The 20531-nt window shown below is 34.8% G+C and overlaps 1 protein-coding gene across 1 annotated transcript in view; it reads left to right on the top strand.

Moving 5' to 3' along the window:
• LOC140159450 (uncharacterized) overlaps nucleotides 1-20531 on the top strand; it is a 41959-nt gene that overhangs the window by 19464 nt on the left and 1964 nt on the right. Inside the window, exons 9-20 of the mRNA XM_072182930.1 lie at nucleotides 908-945; nucleotides 2089-2117; nucleotides 6252-6361; nucleotides 8278-8327; nucleotides 8695-8726; nucleotides 11575-11630; nucleotides 11764-11849; nucleotides 15466-15500; nucleotides 16039-16097; nucleotides 17181-17272; nucleotides 17947-18018; nucleotides 18583-18678. Of these exons, the coding sequence (XP_072039031.1) occupies nucleotides 908-945; nucleotides 2089-2117; nucleotides 6252-6361; nucleotides 8278-8327; nucleotides 8695-8726; nucleotides 11575-11630; nucleotides 11764-11849; nucleotides 15466-15500; nucleotides 16039-16097; nucleotides 17181-17272; nucleotides 17947-18018; nucleotides 18583-18678 (755 nt within the window). The remainder of the gene's footprint in view (nucleotides 1-907; nucleotides 946-2088; nucleotides 2118-6251; nucleotides 6362-8277; nucleotides 8328-8694; nucleotides 8727-11574; nucleotides 11631-11763; nucleotides 11850-15465; nucleotides 15501-16038; nucleotides 16098-17180; nucleotides 17273-17946; nucleotides 18019-18582; nucleotides 18679-20531) is intronic.

The following is a 20531-nucleotide window of genomic DNA, read 5'->3' on the forward strand; positions in this document are numbered from 1 at the left end:
GTTATAGTACTTTGTTCTAACTTTCCATTTTCATATCTAACCTAGTCTGCACTGATCTTACAATAAATTATTGATTTGAGGCATGAAGAATGATACCTACATCCTGACTCTGGTTTATATACTAGTAACTCTCCATCCAGCAAGAAACTTATTGAAATACAAACTTTCAAATCAATATACTATCATAGGCATATTGAAATCCAATTAATATAACATGCAGATAATAACATTGGCCCAATAATTATTTAGGTTCCAATTAAGATAAGCAAACATTACTGGGTAGATAACAGGAACTAAATTTCGTCAGTTGGGAGAAATTGAGTAAATCGCCTGTATCAAAATAGCAGTGTATTTTTGTTCACTGCAGTGAACATTTCCCCCACTTGAACCCATATCTCATATGCACAGTTTATCCCTTACATACACTGTGTCTTGAATAACTATTGTAGCCCATCAACCTTGTGATTATGAGGCTAGGAAATAATTCCTAATGCCTCATACCCAGGTTTGTATCCCTTTATAAATCCGGTCCCACATGACAAGGACTTTTTAGCACATCTTATCTTGTATTGAGACAATGGCAGCCAGGACTATTTTTTTGCCTTTTTTCTAACCATGTTTACTATTGGATTGAGCCATCACATGATTATAATAGGCTCTACTGATTGGTGGGTAAGGTAAATGCTATTGTTTATTTTGTGATAAGGCTGAGCATATTACTGCATATATGAAAAATACACTGCTATTTTGATACAGGCGATTTACTCAATTCCTTCCAACTGACAAAACTTAATTCCTGTTATCTACCCAGTAATGTTTGCATATCTTAATTGAATCCCAAATAATTATTGGGCCAAGGTTATTATCTGCATGGTATATTAATTGAATTTCAATAAGCCTATGATAGTGATAATGAGTTTCTTGCTGGCTGGATGGAGAGAGGATGTAGGAGTCATTATGCCTCAAATCACTGATTTATTGTAAGATCAGTGCAGAGTAGGTTAGATATGAAAATGGAAGAACAAATTTCTATACACCTGATCCGTGAACTGTCTTTTTGAAAGACTCTTCTTGTTCATATATGCAGTAATATGATCAGCCTTATCACAAAATAAACAATAGCATTGACCTTACCCACCAATCAGTAAAGCCTATTATAATTATGTGATGGCTCAATCCAATAGTAAACATGCTTAGAAAAAAGGCAAAAAATTAGTCCTGTCTGCCATTGTCTCAATACAAGATAAGATCAAGATGTGCTAAAGTCCTTGTCATGTGGAGCAGGATTAGATAAAGAGATACAAACCTGGGTATGAGACATTAGGAATTATTTCCTAGCCTCTTAACCACAGGATTGATGGGCTTCAATCGCCATTCAAGACACAGTGTATTTAAGGGGTAAACTGTGCATATGAGATATGGGTTCAAGTGGGGGAAATGTTCACTCTGTGAACAAAAATATGTGTGTTGCTCTTGTGTAAGAACTTATTGAGTAGTCATGGTATGCACTCTAACCACATGGACAAGTACATCCTGTCGGAACCCGAACCTTATAATATGGATGTGGTAACTTAATGTTAAGGTATCCAGCAATAATTTTGTCAAGGACAAATTAATATTGCACATGGTCATCATTTGTTGAATGTTAATTGTGAAGTGAAGACTGGATGTAAACTACAACAGATTTCCATACATTCAGTATCACTATTATAATGAGTCATTTTATATTGCAAAAGAATAAAATGAGTGATTTTTGACCAGATGTAGACTGTTATAGCTGACTGCTTTTGAATGAAGTGAGCATGCCTTACTATGATGATATAATAATCAGAAAAATGCAATATATCTATCAATGCAAGGATATCGAACACAGGGACTTTACTTACATGTTTAGGGTTAGAAAATTGATGTGCCTGCTCAAAGGTGTTAAAAAGTTTATTTTGCAAGGTAATCTACAAGGATCAAATCATATTCAAATTAAAATACATTTGCATAAGATTCTCACTGCATTGTGCTCTGAAATTGCAACCTTGGGTTCTACTTGATAGCCAAGGTAATTGTTACCATTCTTTTGTTCTCAATTTACAGATGGAAACCACTTATTCAAAGCTGTACAAGTAAGTTGTATATTCAGTTAGTTTACCATCCTACACTTTTTTATCAGAGTTCCTTCACTTTTTTGCCAATATGTGCCCATCCACCACAAACTGGTCGTAAAGTCAGCATTTTCCATTTTGAGATACAATCAAAAACAGTATATGGATTTCTATGTAAAATATATTAAGAATTTGACCTTTGATGAACTATAACTTTACTTCTAGATGTCCAATGAAGCTGGTTGAGGTGTCATTTTAAAGCTGAAAGTGCATTCTTTCAAAATCAGCAATATTTCAAAGTTTTAGGGGCCTGAGCTTTCGATCCTAGCAGGATCTTTATCAAAGGCAGAGTGACAAGACAACACACAAACATGCATATATATAGGGACATGGACATAAAGGAAAAGGAAATTAGCAAGATAATAGAAGACATAAGTGTTTCAGCAATAAACAGAAAATGTTCTAGAGCCGACTTTACTACCACTTCATGGTGGATGGTCACATAATAGAGTGCACTGCATACCACTAGCTCTGTAAATACAGAAGTGGGGTCTTATTGGCTAATTGAATCATATGAAGATTTTTCATTGAACACATGGCCCGACATGACCTGGTTCTTTTCATACGATAAACAGGGTGCATGCATTGGCAAGTAAAAAGGAACATTGCTAAGAACTAATGTGGACATAGTTTGGTTCTTTTGGTTATTTTTTTATCTGGTAGTAGAAATGTACTGCAATGTGTTTCAATTCCCTATTGTGTATGATACAGGTCATATTTGTCAATTCCTTCTTTAGTTAGAACTTATAGGTGCTCATACACAATGTTCTCATTTGGTTTCTGAATAAGGAGCAGCATATTGTGCAATAATACTGATGCATGACTGTGTGGTTTCCTGGTAACATGTTAATTCCAGTAACATGGGAGTGTGACTAAAGCTCCATTAGGGGAAATACCAGATGTACCTTTCATATGATTTTATTGAAATTATCAAACACATGTTATACTAGGGGCAGTCAGTATGTAATAAGAGGTGACCCTTACCAAAGTGAACAGCTAATTAAGCCTTCACTAGGCTGTTACTCAGCAGTTGTAAGTTTGAACAGCCAGTAGCTTAGCTGCTACATGCTTGGAACAGCTATAATTTAGCTTTCACATTTTTGAACAGCTATAATTATAGCCTTCACATTTTGGAACAGCTATAATTTAGCCTTCACATTTTGGAACAGCTAGTTTAGCTATAGCTGTTCAATTTTTTAACTTGGCTTATAGCGGTTAGCCAGTTATAGCCATCACTTCCTCAGTGGTTGACCCAAGGGTCAAATAGGTGCGGATGAATGCAGATGGAATCTAATGTTTCCAGCTTTATTTATAGGCCTTGTTTTTCACTTTTTGGGATGCATGTTATGTGGACAATATCATATGTAATGCATGTAGTTATCTTTGTGTGCAATAATATATGCCGCATCATCATGGATAGTGTAAGTATAGTTAAGCTTAAATTTTACAGGCTTAGTACATGCTAATTAAGTAAAGGCTATAATCATTGAACAGCTAGTGAAGGCTATCATTGAACAGCTAGTGAAGGCTATTATTGAACAGTTTGTGAAGGCTGTCACTAGCTGTATACCTAATTTACATAATTCATCATTTTGAAGGCTTAGTACATGCTAAGTGAAGGCTATAATCATCGAACAGCTAGTGAAGGCTATTATTGAATAGCTAGTGAAGGCTATTATTGAACAGCTAGTGAAGGCTATTGCTAAACAGCTAGTGAAGGCTATTATTGAACAGCTAGTGAAGGCTATTATTAAACAGCTAGTGAAGGCCAGTGAAGGCTGTCACTAGCTGTACCTAATTTACATAATTCATCATTTTGAAGGCTTAGTACATGCTAAATAACAGCTACTATCTGAAGGCTAAATTACCTGTTCAGTGAAGGCTTTCAAACAGCTAATTGAAGGCCTTCATTTATGGTAAGGGGACTTGTGATGTTATATGTAAATTGTTTTCATGACATTTCTCAATGATTACATAATTTTCATTCTTTCCATTCTCTTTTTACCCCAAATGTTTTCAAATATGTGAGGCAGACACCAGTATTACACCCCTACTTGCACAATTTTTAAGCTTCTGTTTCACAAGTGGTGGATGTTATTATTTTTATGCAATGATAATATTTGTGTTTTCATCCACTCAAACATGCCTACAGGATAATCAGATGATGCAAGTGTCAGTTTTATGGTCAAGGAAACAGTGCAACCCACATTGCCACAAATAAGTCCATGTTCTGATAGTTGTAGTACACATTTGGCTTGTAAATTGCTCAATTTATTGTTCAAAGCACTAACAGCTCACTTAAGTTTGTTACTTTCTAAAGTGTTGATGCATTTAATTTGTTCAAATTTTTCCTCATCAAAACTGAGATTTTGGTGTCAGAAAAAAGCTCATATTTTTCTCCTTACCCTTGTAAAATTTACCCCTCAATTAAATTTGTCTTTTTCTAAGTGTTGATGCATTTAAGGGGGTACTACACCCCTGCCCAATTTTGTGCCTATTTTTGCATTTTTCTCAAAAATTATAGCGCATTGGGGACAAGTAAGATATGTATATTATAGGGGCAAGGACTACAACTACTGCAATGGAAATTTTATTTCAGCACAGACAACAGTTGTGGAGTTACAGTCAAAAATGAGGGAAAACCAATATTTGATCAATAAATCAATAAATACTTGCTTTGAGTTGCTGAATTTTCAGTACAGTAGTTGTAGTCCTTGCCCCTATAATATACATATCTTACTTGTCACCAATGTGCTATAATTTTTGAGAAAAATGCAAAAATAGGCAGTAGTACCCCCTTAATTGGTTCCAATTTCACAAATTTGGCAATGTATGACGCATGTGCCAGCATACACCCAAATTAACTGCAAAATACAGATACAATGCAATGACACAGCATTTTCATCAGTATATTATCATTTCCTGATACAAATTAAAGATTACTAAACATGACGTAGTCGCATACATATTATTGTATTGAAAGTGTGCCAATTTGAATGTTTGTTGTTTTCAAATTGGACACATGTATGTTTGTTTGTAAACTTGTTTTTCTTTGTTTTTGGTTTATGATTGAGCTATGGACTGGCCCAAATGATTGAAATTATCACCATTCAAGATAGTTCATGTGTGTTTTGTTATTTATTACTTAGTAAACAATAGTAGAATGATAACTGTTATAATTTTAGTATGTCGATGATAAAGCTAATTCTATGAATTCTAAAGTTCAATAAGTTCAAATCCCACAATATTTATTTATGCCCTCGAACTATATGGGTTTTAAAGATGTGCAGTACTTAGATATGTAACCAGCAGACCATGCAGGTCATTGCACCATTACTGTCTGCTCTTGTGATTCCAGATTTATTTCTTGTATTTTTGTAACAGGAAAGGAAGTTGTGGTTGGGCTTTGTAGTCCATTATCCTTTTCTGAATTACCATTTGCTTAAATTTCCTTTTCACAATGTTTGTATCTATGGTGATTCAAATAAATATTATTATTATTATAAACTCTGGATATGTAGGCTAAAGTTTTGCATACATATTTGTTTCTTGTTGCAATTTTCAAGATTTGAGAAATTGTCTGTTTTTCAAAATCTGTTTTGGGGATGTTAGGAGTGCATTTTTGTTTGCATGGGTTTTTTTTTTTTTTTTTTTTGGGGGGTTGTGTGTGCATTTTTTTGTGCATTTCTATAGTTCTATGAAAATTTTAATTTTAAAAACCTCTTGAAAATAAACATATACATGTCAACCAGAGACATATACACTTTTTTATTGCTTCTGCCAATCTAAATTTTCACATTTTTTGTCCGAAACATTTTTCCCATTCAAAAGTTATGCTGAATTTTCCATTTATAAATAAGGTGTTATCTAATGGCATGTTGTAATGCCAGACTGCTTTAGTGTGATGATTTTGGTATAGAAAAAACATTGGAAAATTGCATTTTGTAAGAAAATTGCATTAAGAAAATTGCATTTTGTAAGAATTTTTGTGTTATTTGATGCAAGTTTTCTTTTTGAATCCCGACAAGCCCAAGGATGTATGTGTATAGGAAATGTTTTGAGTGCATGTCTCATTGTGTGATATTTTTCTTTCAGCCTTCGCAAGAGTCTATTTGTAGAGATGTAGTTTCTGTTAGGAAAAAGGGAAGCAGTGAAATCTTGGCAGCATTGGAGTCTAGTCTGAAGACTAAAGATATCAACAAGCAGTAAGTAGCCTTTTTGGTTTTGCTCATTTGTGAAAAATCTGATTTCAAAGATGTCATTCCTATCTGCATCACTAAGTTATATTATAGTTGAGGGTTTGTAGGTTGGTATTTTTTGGTTAACCGAAGATACACTGTAGAAGTGTCTATAGTTCAGCACTAGGAATTGTCAGTTTGAGGACAGGAGATTAATATGAGGAAAAGGATAAACATTTAATTTGTACTAATAAGTTAATTAATATTGATTTTGTTAATTAATACTAATTAGTTTAATTTTCAATTAATAACTAAAAAATGAATACAAGCTAAACGAAAACAGGAGTCTACTCCTGAAAGGTTTGAAGAAGCACTTGAAATGTGCACCTACAATCCACGAAAAAAAGGTTGGCACACTTTGCCTGTCTTTTGGTATATCTCTGCCCCCGCTCCCCCCAATTCAATGTTGGACCAAACCATGTTGTCAACAGGTCTGTGATGAGACCCTCCAACATTGAAAGATGGGGAGTGGGGAAGGGAGAGAGATAGGGGTGAGCCTGTACTTCACATATATTGCATGCATGTTTCACTCGCCTCCCCATTTTTAATAGGGCACACATTTCCATTGTTTAGTGCAAGTGTGCCAACTATTTTTTTCCTGGATTTTAGCTCGGTTCACCTTTGCAGTGCAATAACTGCTTAATTGTGTTTGGAAATATTGGGGTTGTAGATTCTTTTTCTCATGTTTGTTTGTTGCAACAAGTGTGACCATATTAAAAGTTTTTATAAATAGCGAAAGAAAAAACCCTGGAAGAAAATGTGGTGTAAACTTCAAGAATACTGTAAAGTGGAAACATGCATTCCAGTGGGTTTTGTGGCATTGTATCAGAGCTCATATGACAAACCACATCCTACTATCTAGTGTGACTTTGGGCCAAAAGGGCATAAAAGGTTCCATGTATCAGACAGAACCCATGACATACAAACCAGTAAACAAAACATCCTATTGCCAAATTTCTTGCTTTCAATTCTAGTCAGGTGTAGGTTTACATATTTGAGTCAGGGCTATATATGTTAACTTCCTACATCAGAAATAGAGTAGTTGTAATACATCAGTGATACATACAGTCATTTTGCCAACAAAATAGATTTCAATTTTGACATCTTTAAATGAAACCCAACCCTTACATCTTTTAACACTAAAAGTTTTACAAGTTCAATTCAATGAGAAAGGCGAAGAATTAATATCCTAGAATTGCCTGTGTATGTTGGCAGCCCTGTTCTAAATGCATGGTGGAATAAACAACATACGTGCCATTTAGTTGAGGTGCTCTATGTTACTTTAAAGAATTATAAAGAAAACAGATCTAAGTCAAACTCAGTAGCAGGTTGTTTTTCAATGAAAACTTTCATATTGTATCAAAATAATGATAAGATGGTGCTATTTTTGGGTGTCAAACTTAAAAGACCCATTCAGTGATCCCAGCGCAAGTGTAAAAACATTAAAATTGTTTATAAATTGCTTAAAAGTGAAGGATAAGTCATTCAAATTGTCATTTGGTATTTTTGAAATGACAGATTTGGCAAAAAACAAAGAAAACAGCAGTACTGACAAAGTTGAAGCCCCATTCAAATACATGTAGCTAATTTAGATACTGTCAGTATCTAAATTACAGATTTGTGTAAAATGTCTTATTTTGTCTTAAATACATGGCTTTCGGCTGAACCACTGCAGAGCTATATGTTTGCACATCTATGACAATGACAAAGGTACCAAAATCTGAATTTTGGTTTTTACGATCATCCAGATGAGCAAATCACTGAATGGGCCTTTAACTGTATATCCCTTGAACAATATGATTGATAAATACATTAAATGTTTGAAATAGTGTGCAGAGTAGCACTCCAAAAATGCAGTAACATATTTACTTTGGATTTTCCAGGTATGAGTGTTGGATGCTTTTGAAATGTTTGATGGGACCAGAAGCCGTAGGTAAGGCAATCATAATTTGTTTCTCTCAGGGGCAGTGGGCAGTTGTCAAGAGGGCAGGCAGGCTAGTGGTAAAACTTGTCCTGGTATGTATCAATTTGGTCTTGTATATTCAGTGGCGTATACCAGCCTTGTTTTCCTTCTATCCTGCTCCAAGAGTTACTAGGCCTACTAGGTCTGCTTGCGGAAATTTGCAATTACATAATAATTTAAAATATAACAAACCTCAAAGGAAAACATTATTAATGATTTTTAATTACTAATTTTAACTTAATAGTAACTTAATACTATAGTAACTATTTCTTAAATACTTACCAACTTAGAATTGCTTTGTCAAAACTCTTATAAACTGTTTCTCTTTACTTGCCAGTCAACAAGGAGCCGATTTTCAAGGAATTTCAGGTAATATTTTAAAGACATAATTTTCTTCAATTCATGCACCTTTTTGGTAAATCCCATAAGCCTATGCGGGTAGACCTGAGATGTTGTCATTTGATGTCATTACGCCAATGACATGTGCACATCATTTATTTAGCGAACATTGTTACTGTGTATTTAAAAGCTGTGAAGTTCACAGTAACGGTTTGCGCATCGGCATGACGTCATCAGAGGTCTACAATGTAGGCCTACCTGCGAAGTCTTGTTGGATTTACTGAAAAGGTGAATAGTATTTTCTATTCATGGCATAAGCTTAATGTAAATTCAGTGGTGTAATTGTATTTAAAATTCACCTTGTACAGAATCAGTTTAAAAAGGAAGTAATCATTGCTTCGAATATATAACAGATGCCTCATTCTTCAGCCAAAAGTATAACATCAATCCATTTTTTAGAGCTGACATATTGTATTTGAAATGTCATTGTACCAAAATCCAGACTGAAAGTAAACATTTGAAGTAAATTCAAATTTATAGCCAGAAATCATTATTAAAAACTATACTTCACTAAGAATGCAGCTTAGTAAACTTTCTGGCCTCTTGACCTTGTATTTTAAAAAAATCAGAAAATATAGTGCTTTGGATGAGAAGATGATAGAGGGCGGGTATTGAACTGAAGGCCTATAGATAATAACATCACTGCTCTTCTCCATCTGACTCATTAGCTCAGTTGGTAGAGCATCGTTCCGGTGATCTGAAGGTCCCAGGTTCAAATCCTGGATGGTCAGTGAAATTTTTTCACTGGCTGTCATTTATGACTGGCTGTCATTTATGACTTGTGTTAAAAACCTTTCTCATAATTATAGTGCTTTGTGTTTCTGAAATTAAGAGAAACTTAGTGGATTTAAGTACTTGGCTAAAGAAAGTTTGAACACATAAGTAAATGACAGACTATATATAACAATAAGAAGCTAATAAGTGTCTGTGTTTAATATACATGTGTATAATCAGGGCTATGACACTCAACTCATTTGCATAGCAATAGCAAAATGACCCGTCTCCTCTGCAGCCAATTTGGTTCCGCTCCATCGAAATCAAGCTGGTCACGGAGGAAACTACCCTCCTTTGTGTTTGTTCATTTGTGTATGGAGAGCCCTTCTTCGAGTCCGTAATGACTTAGGCTACGCTCTCAGCTAGAGACCGACGCTGCATTGCACTAGAAATACCTTTTCTGTGAAATCGCTATAGAGCCAACCGGGAACACGTATTCGTTTTGAAAATATAGCATTAAAATTAGTATCACCCTTGTGGTCCCTGTGCAGTGGAAACCTTAATTCTTTCATTAAAAGGAAATGGAAATTTAAAAAAAACACGGATCTACCTGTGCACCTATAAAATGGGCACAGCAATTTGTCTCAAATATGAATGAATTTTAAGAAACATACGGGATATGATGAACATTGACCTGACGCCATGATAGTAGGATCTATTAGTCGTTTTTTATATAACACCTAAGTAGATCCTTGTCATTTGATTGGTTGATTGTTGGTCACATGTCATTCAATAAATAAACTATTTTACGACCTCGTCACTACCGTGGAATTTGGTTATATCGCCGTGCATTTTCGTTATATATGCACCGTGCATTTTCGTTATATTCAGTCGTTCTATTGCACGGCTAGATTACATGGTGTGTTTTTTCAGTCCGATCGGCGAACAGTATGCATAGCATAGGCCCTACCGTGTGACGGGATATTTAAAACAACAAACTTAATTTGCGGCAATTCTGGATGAATATTTTTGAAGAAATATAATCCACATCTACAAGGAAAGCCGCGAATATCCATATTCCGATTTTTTTTTCTTTGGGGAAAGAAAAAGTAGAAAACAAGAAAAGTGAAAAGGTAAGCTTACAATACGCATTGGATAGGCCCGGTGGCTAGGTAAGCTTAAATTCTATTTTACTGCGTAGCAAACGCCTGGTAAAAATAATAATAGACCCTTAAAATAATACTTTTGAATGGCTTATTTTTGGGTGATACAAGAATGTATTGCTAAAAAAAAGCCATATTTGTCTACGATTAGTACAATATTTTAACTCCTGCAAAGCCATTACAATCAACAAATCAAATAACCAAGATCTATTTAGATGTTATATAAAACAAATAATGAATGTTTTTTCATTCGTAATGGAAAGAATATTTTCATTAGTTGAAAAATGGAATGTTCCATTCAACTCAGCTTCGCCGTTGAATGGAACATTCCATTTTTCAACTCATGAAAATATTCTTACCATTGCACTCATAAACATTCATTATTTGTATAATATACAATGTATATACCGTATTGTCATAATACCAATATTTGTCATCATATATAATGAGTAATATTTAGCAACGTAAATGTGCAGTTCATATGCACAAACGAATACTGATCTTTATGATATTCAGGTTCTTGTACATCGCATATAACATGTCACATAGGAGGTCATACGTGTTGACCTTCATCTATTGTATTTGTTCATCTGTGTATGGAGAGGATTAACGCCATTAAAACTCCATCAGTATTAGGGCGTAGTTCAGTGAACTCACCGTATTGCTATTGCAAGTACTTTGATAATACAGATAATATGTATTAATGGGTCGAGACGATTGCATTGAAAAACCTAATAAGTTATTCATAACAGTTAAGTAATCAATCGATAGTGCGGACACTTTTCATTTGCAAACCACCAAAATTCGTGATCTTTAAGCGTTGGAAAAGAAACCGCGTGAATAGAGTACCCTCTCAAGAATATCTTCTCTCTGGTATAATGTTGAAATATAGATTGATTACAAATCTTCTTCATTTTCCTCTGCTCTATTCATTTTTTTAGCAGGAAAGAGGACTTCTGTGCCTTACTCCAATGTCTTGCCTAAAGCACCAGTTGAGGTCAGTATTTCATAAAGCAAGTTGTGTGCAAGTTATTGAAAGGGGACTATAAAACAAGCGCTAATTATTCAATGTAATTTGAAGTAATTTATTTACCATAAAATTAAAATATGTTGTGTATCCATTCTTGCAGGAAACTTGATGTGGATTTCAAATCTCTTCCATCAAGTATATCCAGTTGTCTTTTAGCTGATATGATGGCATGGGTTACCACCCATAGTAAGTATACATTCTTCTTATGATATCAGTATGTTAAAATATATATAACAGTTTTAGACAATTGACCGAAATTTTCTGTTGAAGAGCCTCATGCTTGCCGATTTATTCTGTCATAGCCCAAGTTCCAAACAGTAATAGGACACTATCTATTTTAAGGGGGTACTACACCCCTGGCCAATTTTGTGCCTATTTTTGCATTTTTCTCAAAAATTATAGCGCATTGGAGACAAGTATTAAAGATATGTATATTATAGGGGCAAGGACTACAACTAACTGCACTGGAAATTTTATTTCAGCACAGACAACATTTGTGGAGTTACAGTCAAAAATGAGGGAAAACCAATATTTGATCAATAAATCAATAACTACTACTTTCAGTACAGTAGTTGTTGTCCTTGCCCCCATAATATACATATCTTACTTGTCACCAAGGCAAGGTGCTATAATTTTAAAGAAAAATGCAAAAATATGCACAAAATTTGCCAGGGGTGTAGTACACCCTTAAAATTTTCATTTTTGCATGATAATGGAGCAATACCAAGACAGTAGTGGCATTAAACGTTGCATTGCACAAATTTAATTTGATTGCCTGAATGTGTTATGGAGAGGCAGTAAAGAATTCAGACCCATCACAATCAGATTATCTACAGGGATGGCAGACATGTCATAAGGCCATTATGGGAGCCAATCTATGAAAGATAAATTTCAAAATACGACAAGAGAAAAGGTATAGAGGGTAACACACATAATTATGTCTATTTTGAAATTAGGGATTTACAAATTTGGTGTCAGTATCTTAAAATGAATTTCCTAAAACCATGCAAATATGACATTATTGAAGAAAATGTTTTAAAGTTTATGATGTTGGTAATTCTTTTCTGATCATTCAGTAACAAAATGACGTAGAGAACATTGGATATATTTGGTCGTTTGAAACAAAGGTTTGATGAATTAATATGGTGTTTATGATTGTCAAAACATAATTTCAATTTTTATTTTTTTGCTGAAACCAAATCTGCTCGTGGCACCTGCAACTATTTTTAAATGGTATCATATTTGCATTATGGCCTTTATTTATTTAATTTGGCATTGTTTGACTATTGTTTATGTTTGATACTTATTTTTAACTTAATTATCATATTTGCATATGACAATTGTTTAATTTGGCACTGTATGTCTATTGTTCAAGTGCGATTTAATTTACGTGAGGGGTTTGCAGTTTTGAGGTGTTTTTGCTCTTTCGTCATGATTAGGGGATTGAGGCTGATTATTTTTAAACCATATCATAATATGCAAACATGTACTCCAGGGCACATGCTTGTGGCGACTGCAATTATTTTCAACTATTATCATATTTGCACATATTGTATGTGTCTATTGACTAAGTGTGATTTAATTTACTTAAATGGGTTTCGGTGTTTTTGCTCGTGCATCATTGTCATTGGTCATTTTGATAACAGATATCATATCTTTGCAAATATGTGTACATCCATATCAAAACAATGCACTTGTCAGCTGCTACATGTGTCAGTCTCATTTCACATAATAGCTAGGAATAAATACCAGATTCATCTTAAGGGATCTAAAATGAGCGTTTATTGCGTTTCGACAGTATTTTTTGTAGGACATGAGAGCACCTCAGACCTATCGAATTGCATTCTGAATACGAAGCATGTCTTTCTGATATCAAATAATTTTCATTTTTTGAAAATCACAATATAATACAAATTTTATGACAAATTATAAAATTTTCAAATTTTGATATATAACAGTCCTCGAAGTAAATTATATAAATCTAATGATATATTCTTAAAGTGTATGTAGCAGGAGGAAAAGCCGACGGTCAATTGAAAATTTTGACCTTTCATATTGAAGATATGGATTTTTTCCCAAAAAGACCTTATTTTTTTTGGTGTTTTGGGAAAAAAATCCATATCTTCAATACGAAAGGTCAAAATTTTCAATTGATCGTTGGCTTTTCATCCCACCTACATACACTTTAAGTATAAATCATCAGATTTATATATAAAGTTTACTTCAAGTACTGTTAAATATCAAAAATATCAATTTTAATGATTTGCCATAAAATGTGTATTAAATTGCAATTTCAAAAATCAAAATTATTTGATATCAGAATGACATTCTTCGATTCAGAATGCAATTGATATGTCTGATGTGCTCTGATGTCCCAAAATAAATACTGTCCAAACGTTCATACCCAGCCCTTAAGTGGATGTCACTTTTAATCATCCCCAAGTCACATGGTTTATTAGGAATATGTTCTCTGTATTCCTAAAATCAAGTGACTTCGGTATGATTTGAGGTGACCTCCACTTGAGATGAGCCTGTTTTTCTATTCCTATCTATTATATGAAATGAGACACATGTAGCAGCCGACAAGTGCATCATTTTGTACTCAAGGGATGCTATAATATTTTGTTATAAATTGGTTTGAGAATGTGAAATGGGCCATAAAGCACAATATGTTCATATCAAGGACCTTTTATAATTGGGAAAAACTATTCTATCCTAGTATGATCAGCTCGTAATAGGCAAGAATTATTTGTTTTTTATTACTGGGCGATTCAATAAAATCCCAAGTTACGCCTGCGTACATTCACAAAGGCGAACGTCATTCATGCAATACGCAAAGCGCAAATACTGCGCACATCTTGCGCCCAGCTGTGTGTGTATGCCATTCTATATCAATCCACGATGTTATGAGTCCTGCCTATTACGAACTGATCAGAGTATAGCACTGAAATTTTCTCAAATAAATTCTTTGTTTTTTGCAAAATAAATATTTGCATGCATACAGGGCTCAAAGAATACAGGGGCGGTTTGACCCTTATTTTCTAAAATAGCCCCATAAAATAAGCAACACTCAATGCACGAGTGATATTTCTGAAGAAAATTGATAAAATAGCCCCATAAAAATACCAGTTCTTTGGAGCCCGGCATGCATAACAATTCTCAAATCCTTGCCAGTCACAATTTTTTTGAATATTTCATGCGCACTATATCTTATACTTCACATTATTACCAGTGACATGACTTGTATACATAAAATTATTCTGAAGGGGGATGAAACTCCTAAAATTGCATTTGCTCCTAAAAAATTGCACTTGTTATGCAAATAAATGAATTTCATGCTCTGCATCTTTCACACAGCATTTTGGGAAACAGCAAATATTTTGCCTTTTAAACTTAATTCACTCTGGGCAGTTTGGGTTCAGGTACCCCATGTCTTGCCCATTAACTCATGCAAAGGTGGGCACCCAGCTGATCCTCCTGAACCTAACAAACTCCAACAGCCCAGGTACTTCCACTTGCGCTAGGCAGGGGCTGGCAACACATAGGGCATCCCGTACCCACCCAAACCATCTTGCGAAGTTAATTTATACAATGCCCCCGGGACAATGCCTTCAACTGCATTCAACTATAAAACGCTATGGAATGCATATTCAGTTTCCATAGGCCATATAGCACTAACAAGATGAACAAGGACATGCATGCCAGGAATTTCCCATGATAGCAGTAGTCCCTGCTCAGACTCCGGACTCCTTGTACTCTTCATTATTGTAACATGTCTGTGTTCTTGCAATTTCTTTTGCAGGAACTAAAATCGAAGACACGTGTCCAGCAGTTCAAGTAAGTTGTAAGATTTGCTCTATTCATAATCACTGTCATCATCATCAGGGATTGAATTCAAGCAATGGGATCTATTTTAATGGACATTGAGTTAATGGAAATGGATCATTAGATTTTATATAACTCTCATGCGATTTGAGCCATGCATTATTTTGTTCCATTGCACTGTTCCATTGCACTGTGATAAAACTCTGTGTGAAATTGTTATATAAAACAAATATTGACTGCCTTAATTCGTGCAATAGTAAAAATATATCATTTGGTCAAATTTTGACTGTTCTATTTCACTCGGCTTCGCTTCATGAAATGGAAAAGTGAAAATTTGACCTCATTATATATTTTTCACTATCTCACTCTTAAACATTCAATATTTGTATACCAATTGGACACCTAAAAAGTGATAAGATGTTCCTCAGAATGCACAATGCTTCAGAAAAAGTGGATCACATGGATGCATACAATGTAAATATAAACTCATGGTTCAACAAATCTGCTTTTCATTTTATTGTATTGTTGGTAATTTCTTTTTTATTTGTAGGACAAAGAGGTACCTGGTGTTTGCCTGTTGGGTGATGAGCCTCTACTGGGTTATAGGAAGTAAGTTGATTTTCAGATCTAGCCTGTAATTCCTAAGATTCCTTTTTTAGTCACTTAAGAGTTTTTCAATTTCCAAGACATATTTTTGGAATGTATCTGTTGAAATATTGAAATCCATATTGTGAAGGAAGCTAATGCTAATTATTTAATGAGCAAGTACAGTATTCCAACCTCCATTTAGGCGGTTAATGGTAGAAAATTAGGCTTGGGCCACTATAGTCGTTAATACTAAGTCACCAATAGTCGTTAGTCGCGACTATTACTGGTAGTCGGGACTACGACTATTGAAAACTAAAAGTCAACTAACACAACTATATTTTTATGTTAAAAAATTATGTTGAAAGTGCCAGATATCTGCACCAAAACCAACCAAATGCTAACATATAAACTGCGAAAATGTGATAAAAATGTTAATCATTGTCTTACCAAGTAACACTAACCAACAAATAATCATAAAGTCCATAAATCATCATTAAATTGGTGTTGTTGACTTGTTATCGTAAATTTACACCAATCTTTCACCCAATTTTCGGTCCAATTTTGACCACAGATAGTCGCGACTATAGTCGTAGTTATGACTATATGCTGTCGACTAGGAAAAAAGTAATAGTCGCCCAACTCTATAGAAAATGTCTTATTTATTGGTCCTCTTATTATGTAATGAAAGCTTAAATAAGATAATAATGCTTGATTTGACTGTAGCTGATGGTGATGAATTGCATTGTCCATTGGCAATTGCATTCCAAGATGTACTACTTAAAAAAGAAATGAGTCTGGAATCGCAGTGAATCCAAAATACAATCCTCCATTCTAGCCAGTCAAGATGTACAGAGAAAATTGCTGATTCCAGCCAGTTTTTATTTATGCTATTCTCAACAAAGTAAAATTCTCAGTGTAGCAAGAAAGAAGGAGCCTATAATACACATTATTTACATTGTTGAGGGAAACACTAATAAAAACTGGTTGGAATTAGCAATTTTCTCTGGTTATTTTCTCAGAAAGTATACTCTGCATAAATTGTTGCAATAGAATATTCTGAAATACTTTGTAATTGGTGATATATGTCTACACTTTTTTTTGCAGCTTTCATGACATGGGCTCATTTACCCATCTGCCTGTCTTCATAGGCAATTTTAGTTTCTTGGAAGAGGCCAGGACTCACCATTCCTTGTATGGTATGTTATAGAAGGTTTCTGAGAGTGAGATGACACTGGTCGTCATCATTTTGAGGTCCCAGATACAAATTATTATTTTTTAGATAGGCCAACATTGTCCTTGGTATCAAGCTAATAAAGTATTTAATCAGTAAATTTAGTAAATTTAATCTGCCGTGTGCAAATGAGGGCTCTATTGCAGTGTGATCAATGGTACAAAAATGTGCCAACACGATCATTCAAATTCTGGGGTGTACTTTAATCAATCTCTGTCCCAGAGTCCATCATTAACTACAAATAAACCAGTTTGTTTAAGGTGAAGAAGGAGACACATGCCATAGGACTGCTCAACATCTATATGGATATCAACTACAGAGTGTCTCTGTCTTACAAGGGTATTAACAAAGATAATATACCATATTGTCTGTAATTTGGAAATGAACTGGATTGAAGTTCAAGTTAGAATAGGTTTTGTCCATGCAATTTAGTGATCGTGATAGCCAGCACTGATGCAAATTTTTAAGCGTACTCACAAGACATATTTGCATATCGTTCACATTTTCCTTGACAAATCACAGGCATCTATTAGAGGGGTTGCATTTATTACAGACAGTACAGTGTAATTTATTGCCAGTTGCCCAATATACACATTCAAGACAATATTAGTTATTATTTGTGTAACTTTTTTCCCAAAGGCAAGTTGGGATCAAATGAAGAAGTGGTTCAACGGTTGAGGGATCTTGACTCCATAGCCAGTTCCAATGATGGTAAGTGCATAATACAGGGGCGGATCCAGGAATTTTCAATAGAGGGGGCGCTAAGCCACCGCTGCCGCCACCGCGGCTCGGCGCCCACACAAATTCAAGCGCCGCTTTGCAAAAATATACAGAGTCGGGCGCCGCTCTGCAAAAACTACAGGGGGCACGCGCCGGGTGAGCCCCCTCTAAATCCGCCCCTGTAATACATAATCTCTATTTAATTGTGTCAGGAAGTATGGAGAGGTGAATGATAGTGTGTATGATTACTTTATTTTAAATGCTTTATGATTGGTTGCAAGTGTACCTAATGTATTATTTACTTGTTTTGTTTATGTTTTTCCTAAAATGTTACTGGTGTAATGAAAAATATATATATAAAATATATATGCTTTCTTCTGATATCAAAATTTCAATTTTGTTGTGGTGAAGGGGAGGGTGTGGGGTGAGGCTGACAATCAAGTACATATGATTTTGACCCCTCCAGTTTGTTAAATTATTCCTTTATTTGGTTTTATCAAGTATAGCTGATACATGAATCTCATCACCAGTTGATATTGTTTGTCTCAATTACAGGATTTATCCCAATCTTATTGAAGGATGACAGCATTAACATCTGTGACAGCAATCTTAGTGTTAAGTTGGAGACTGCAGCATGTGAATGTAACATTGGTAAATGTTTTCATCTTACTACTTGCTATTAATTTGATTCAACTTTTTATAATATTTGTATTTGTTACTGATTGTAAATTGATCCAACAAACACATCATATGTTTATAATTAAATGAATGCGAAATATATTAATTAAAAATACCTCAAACATATGACACAAGCAAGCCTACTAAATGGCTCAATGACCGGGGAATATTTTGATCTTCTATATTCAAATCTAGCTCCTCTATCTGGAAAGATACAAGAAATACAGCTGGTTTTCTAAGGTATTATATAATGGTGGGTAGTTTTTAGACCTTTGCATCATTACCCAAAATAACCTGCATATTAGTTATCTAATAGAATGCCATATAATATGCAAAACGAACATTTCTCTCAGCCTTCCTTTCTGCAAGGATGTAAATCATCAGGAAATTTCCTGATTTCAGGAAATTTGCTTGGATCTTTCCTGTACAAAGTATGGGAAATACACAATTTCAGGAAATGTTAAAGCAGTTTCAGGAAATTATGTCAGAGCTTGTTTCCATCCTTTCTTTCTGTCATCTTCTTCCGTTCACCATTTCCAACCTCTTTATTCTTTGTCACTTTCTTTACATAATCTAATCTCCAATCACTTCCCTCCTCAATCTACCTTTCAGTTTCTTTTTGCCTACTGTATCTCTCCATTGTATCTTCTCATTTTTTCTCATCCTCATCTCTCTTTGCTTTCTCTCTCTCTCTCTCTTTCTCCCTCTTTTCTCTTCGCTTTTCTTTTTTCCCACGCTTCCTTTCTGTCTCATTCCCCTTTTTTCTCGTCCTCATCTCTCTTTGCTTTCTCCAGGGGCGTAGCCAGCTTTCTTGGTCAGGGGGGGCAAAATAAAATTTTGGGTCTGAGCGAAAAAAAAATTGCAGTTGCATCATACAATACATAGAGACTGTATGTCTTGAGCTTCCCGAAAAGGGCCTTATTGGGATGATGTGCGTGCAAAAATGGTATTTTACACTATTTTCGCCCATTATCCGGCTAAAAAGGGCTTATACTGTTACAATGTATTTTACACTATTTCGGCCCTGAATTTTGCTAGAAAAGGGCTCCTTGCCCTTTTCTTTTCCTTTGCCCTCCTGATTTTCTCTTTCATTTTTTTGTCAGAGGGCTTTTTTTCTTTCATTTTTTTTTTTTTGTCAGGGGCACTCTGCCCCCCCCCCGCTGGCTACGCTACTGGCTTTCTCTCTCTCTCTCTCTCTTTCCCCCCTCTTCTCTTTTCGCTTTCCTTTTTTCCCGCTTCTTTTCTGCATTCTGTCTCATTCCCCTTTTCTCTTTTCCCTTCTCTCTTTCACTCTTGCTTCTTTGATATTTCTCTCTTTCCATCCCTCTGATTTTTATATTCTTGCCTCTCTAATCATTCACTTACTCTGCCATATCGTCGCCCTGCTACGATAATTGCCTGCCTGAGTCATTTTTGTAATTGTAAGAATAGTACAAAATATGGGTTAAGAATGCATCAGATACATAATCACCCTATTTATTTCTGATTATTCCATTTAATTTGTCTCATTATTATTTGTTCTTGGGCAAACATTAGTGAATAAATATGTGACACGATCAAGGGAAATGAGTCTGATGTCACTAATATTGATTTTGAGATATTGGCAAAGAAAGTGTTAAAATTCTTTTGTTTTATATTGTTTTCAGCGGTTGATAAATTGAAGTAACTTCACAAAGAAAAGTGTTTTCAACATGTGGTTTTCAGTTTCTGAAAGCTCTAAATGTCCTCTTTAGAAACATGTGTAAACTCATTTTTGACCAGGGCCGACATGTGACTCATTCCCCTTGATCATGTCACATATGTTGAACTATTTTTTTTACTTGTTC

The sequence above is a fragment of the Amphiura filiformis genome, chromosome 8 (assembly GCF_039555335.1).
Source record: "Amphiura filiformis chromosome 8, Afil_fr2py, whole genome shotgun sequence".
In the NCBI taxonomy this organism is placed as follows: domain Eukaryota; kingdom Metazoa; phylum Echinodermata; class Ophiuroidea; order Amphilepidida; family Amphiuridae; genus Amphiura; species Amphiura filiformis.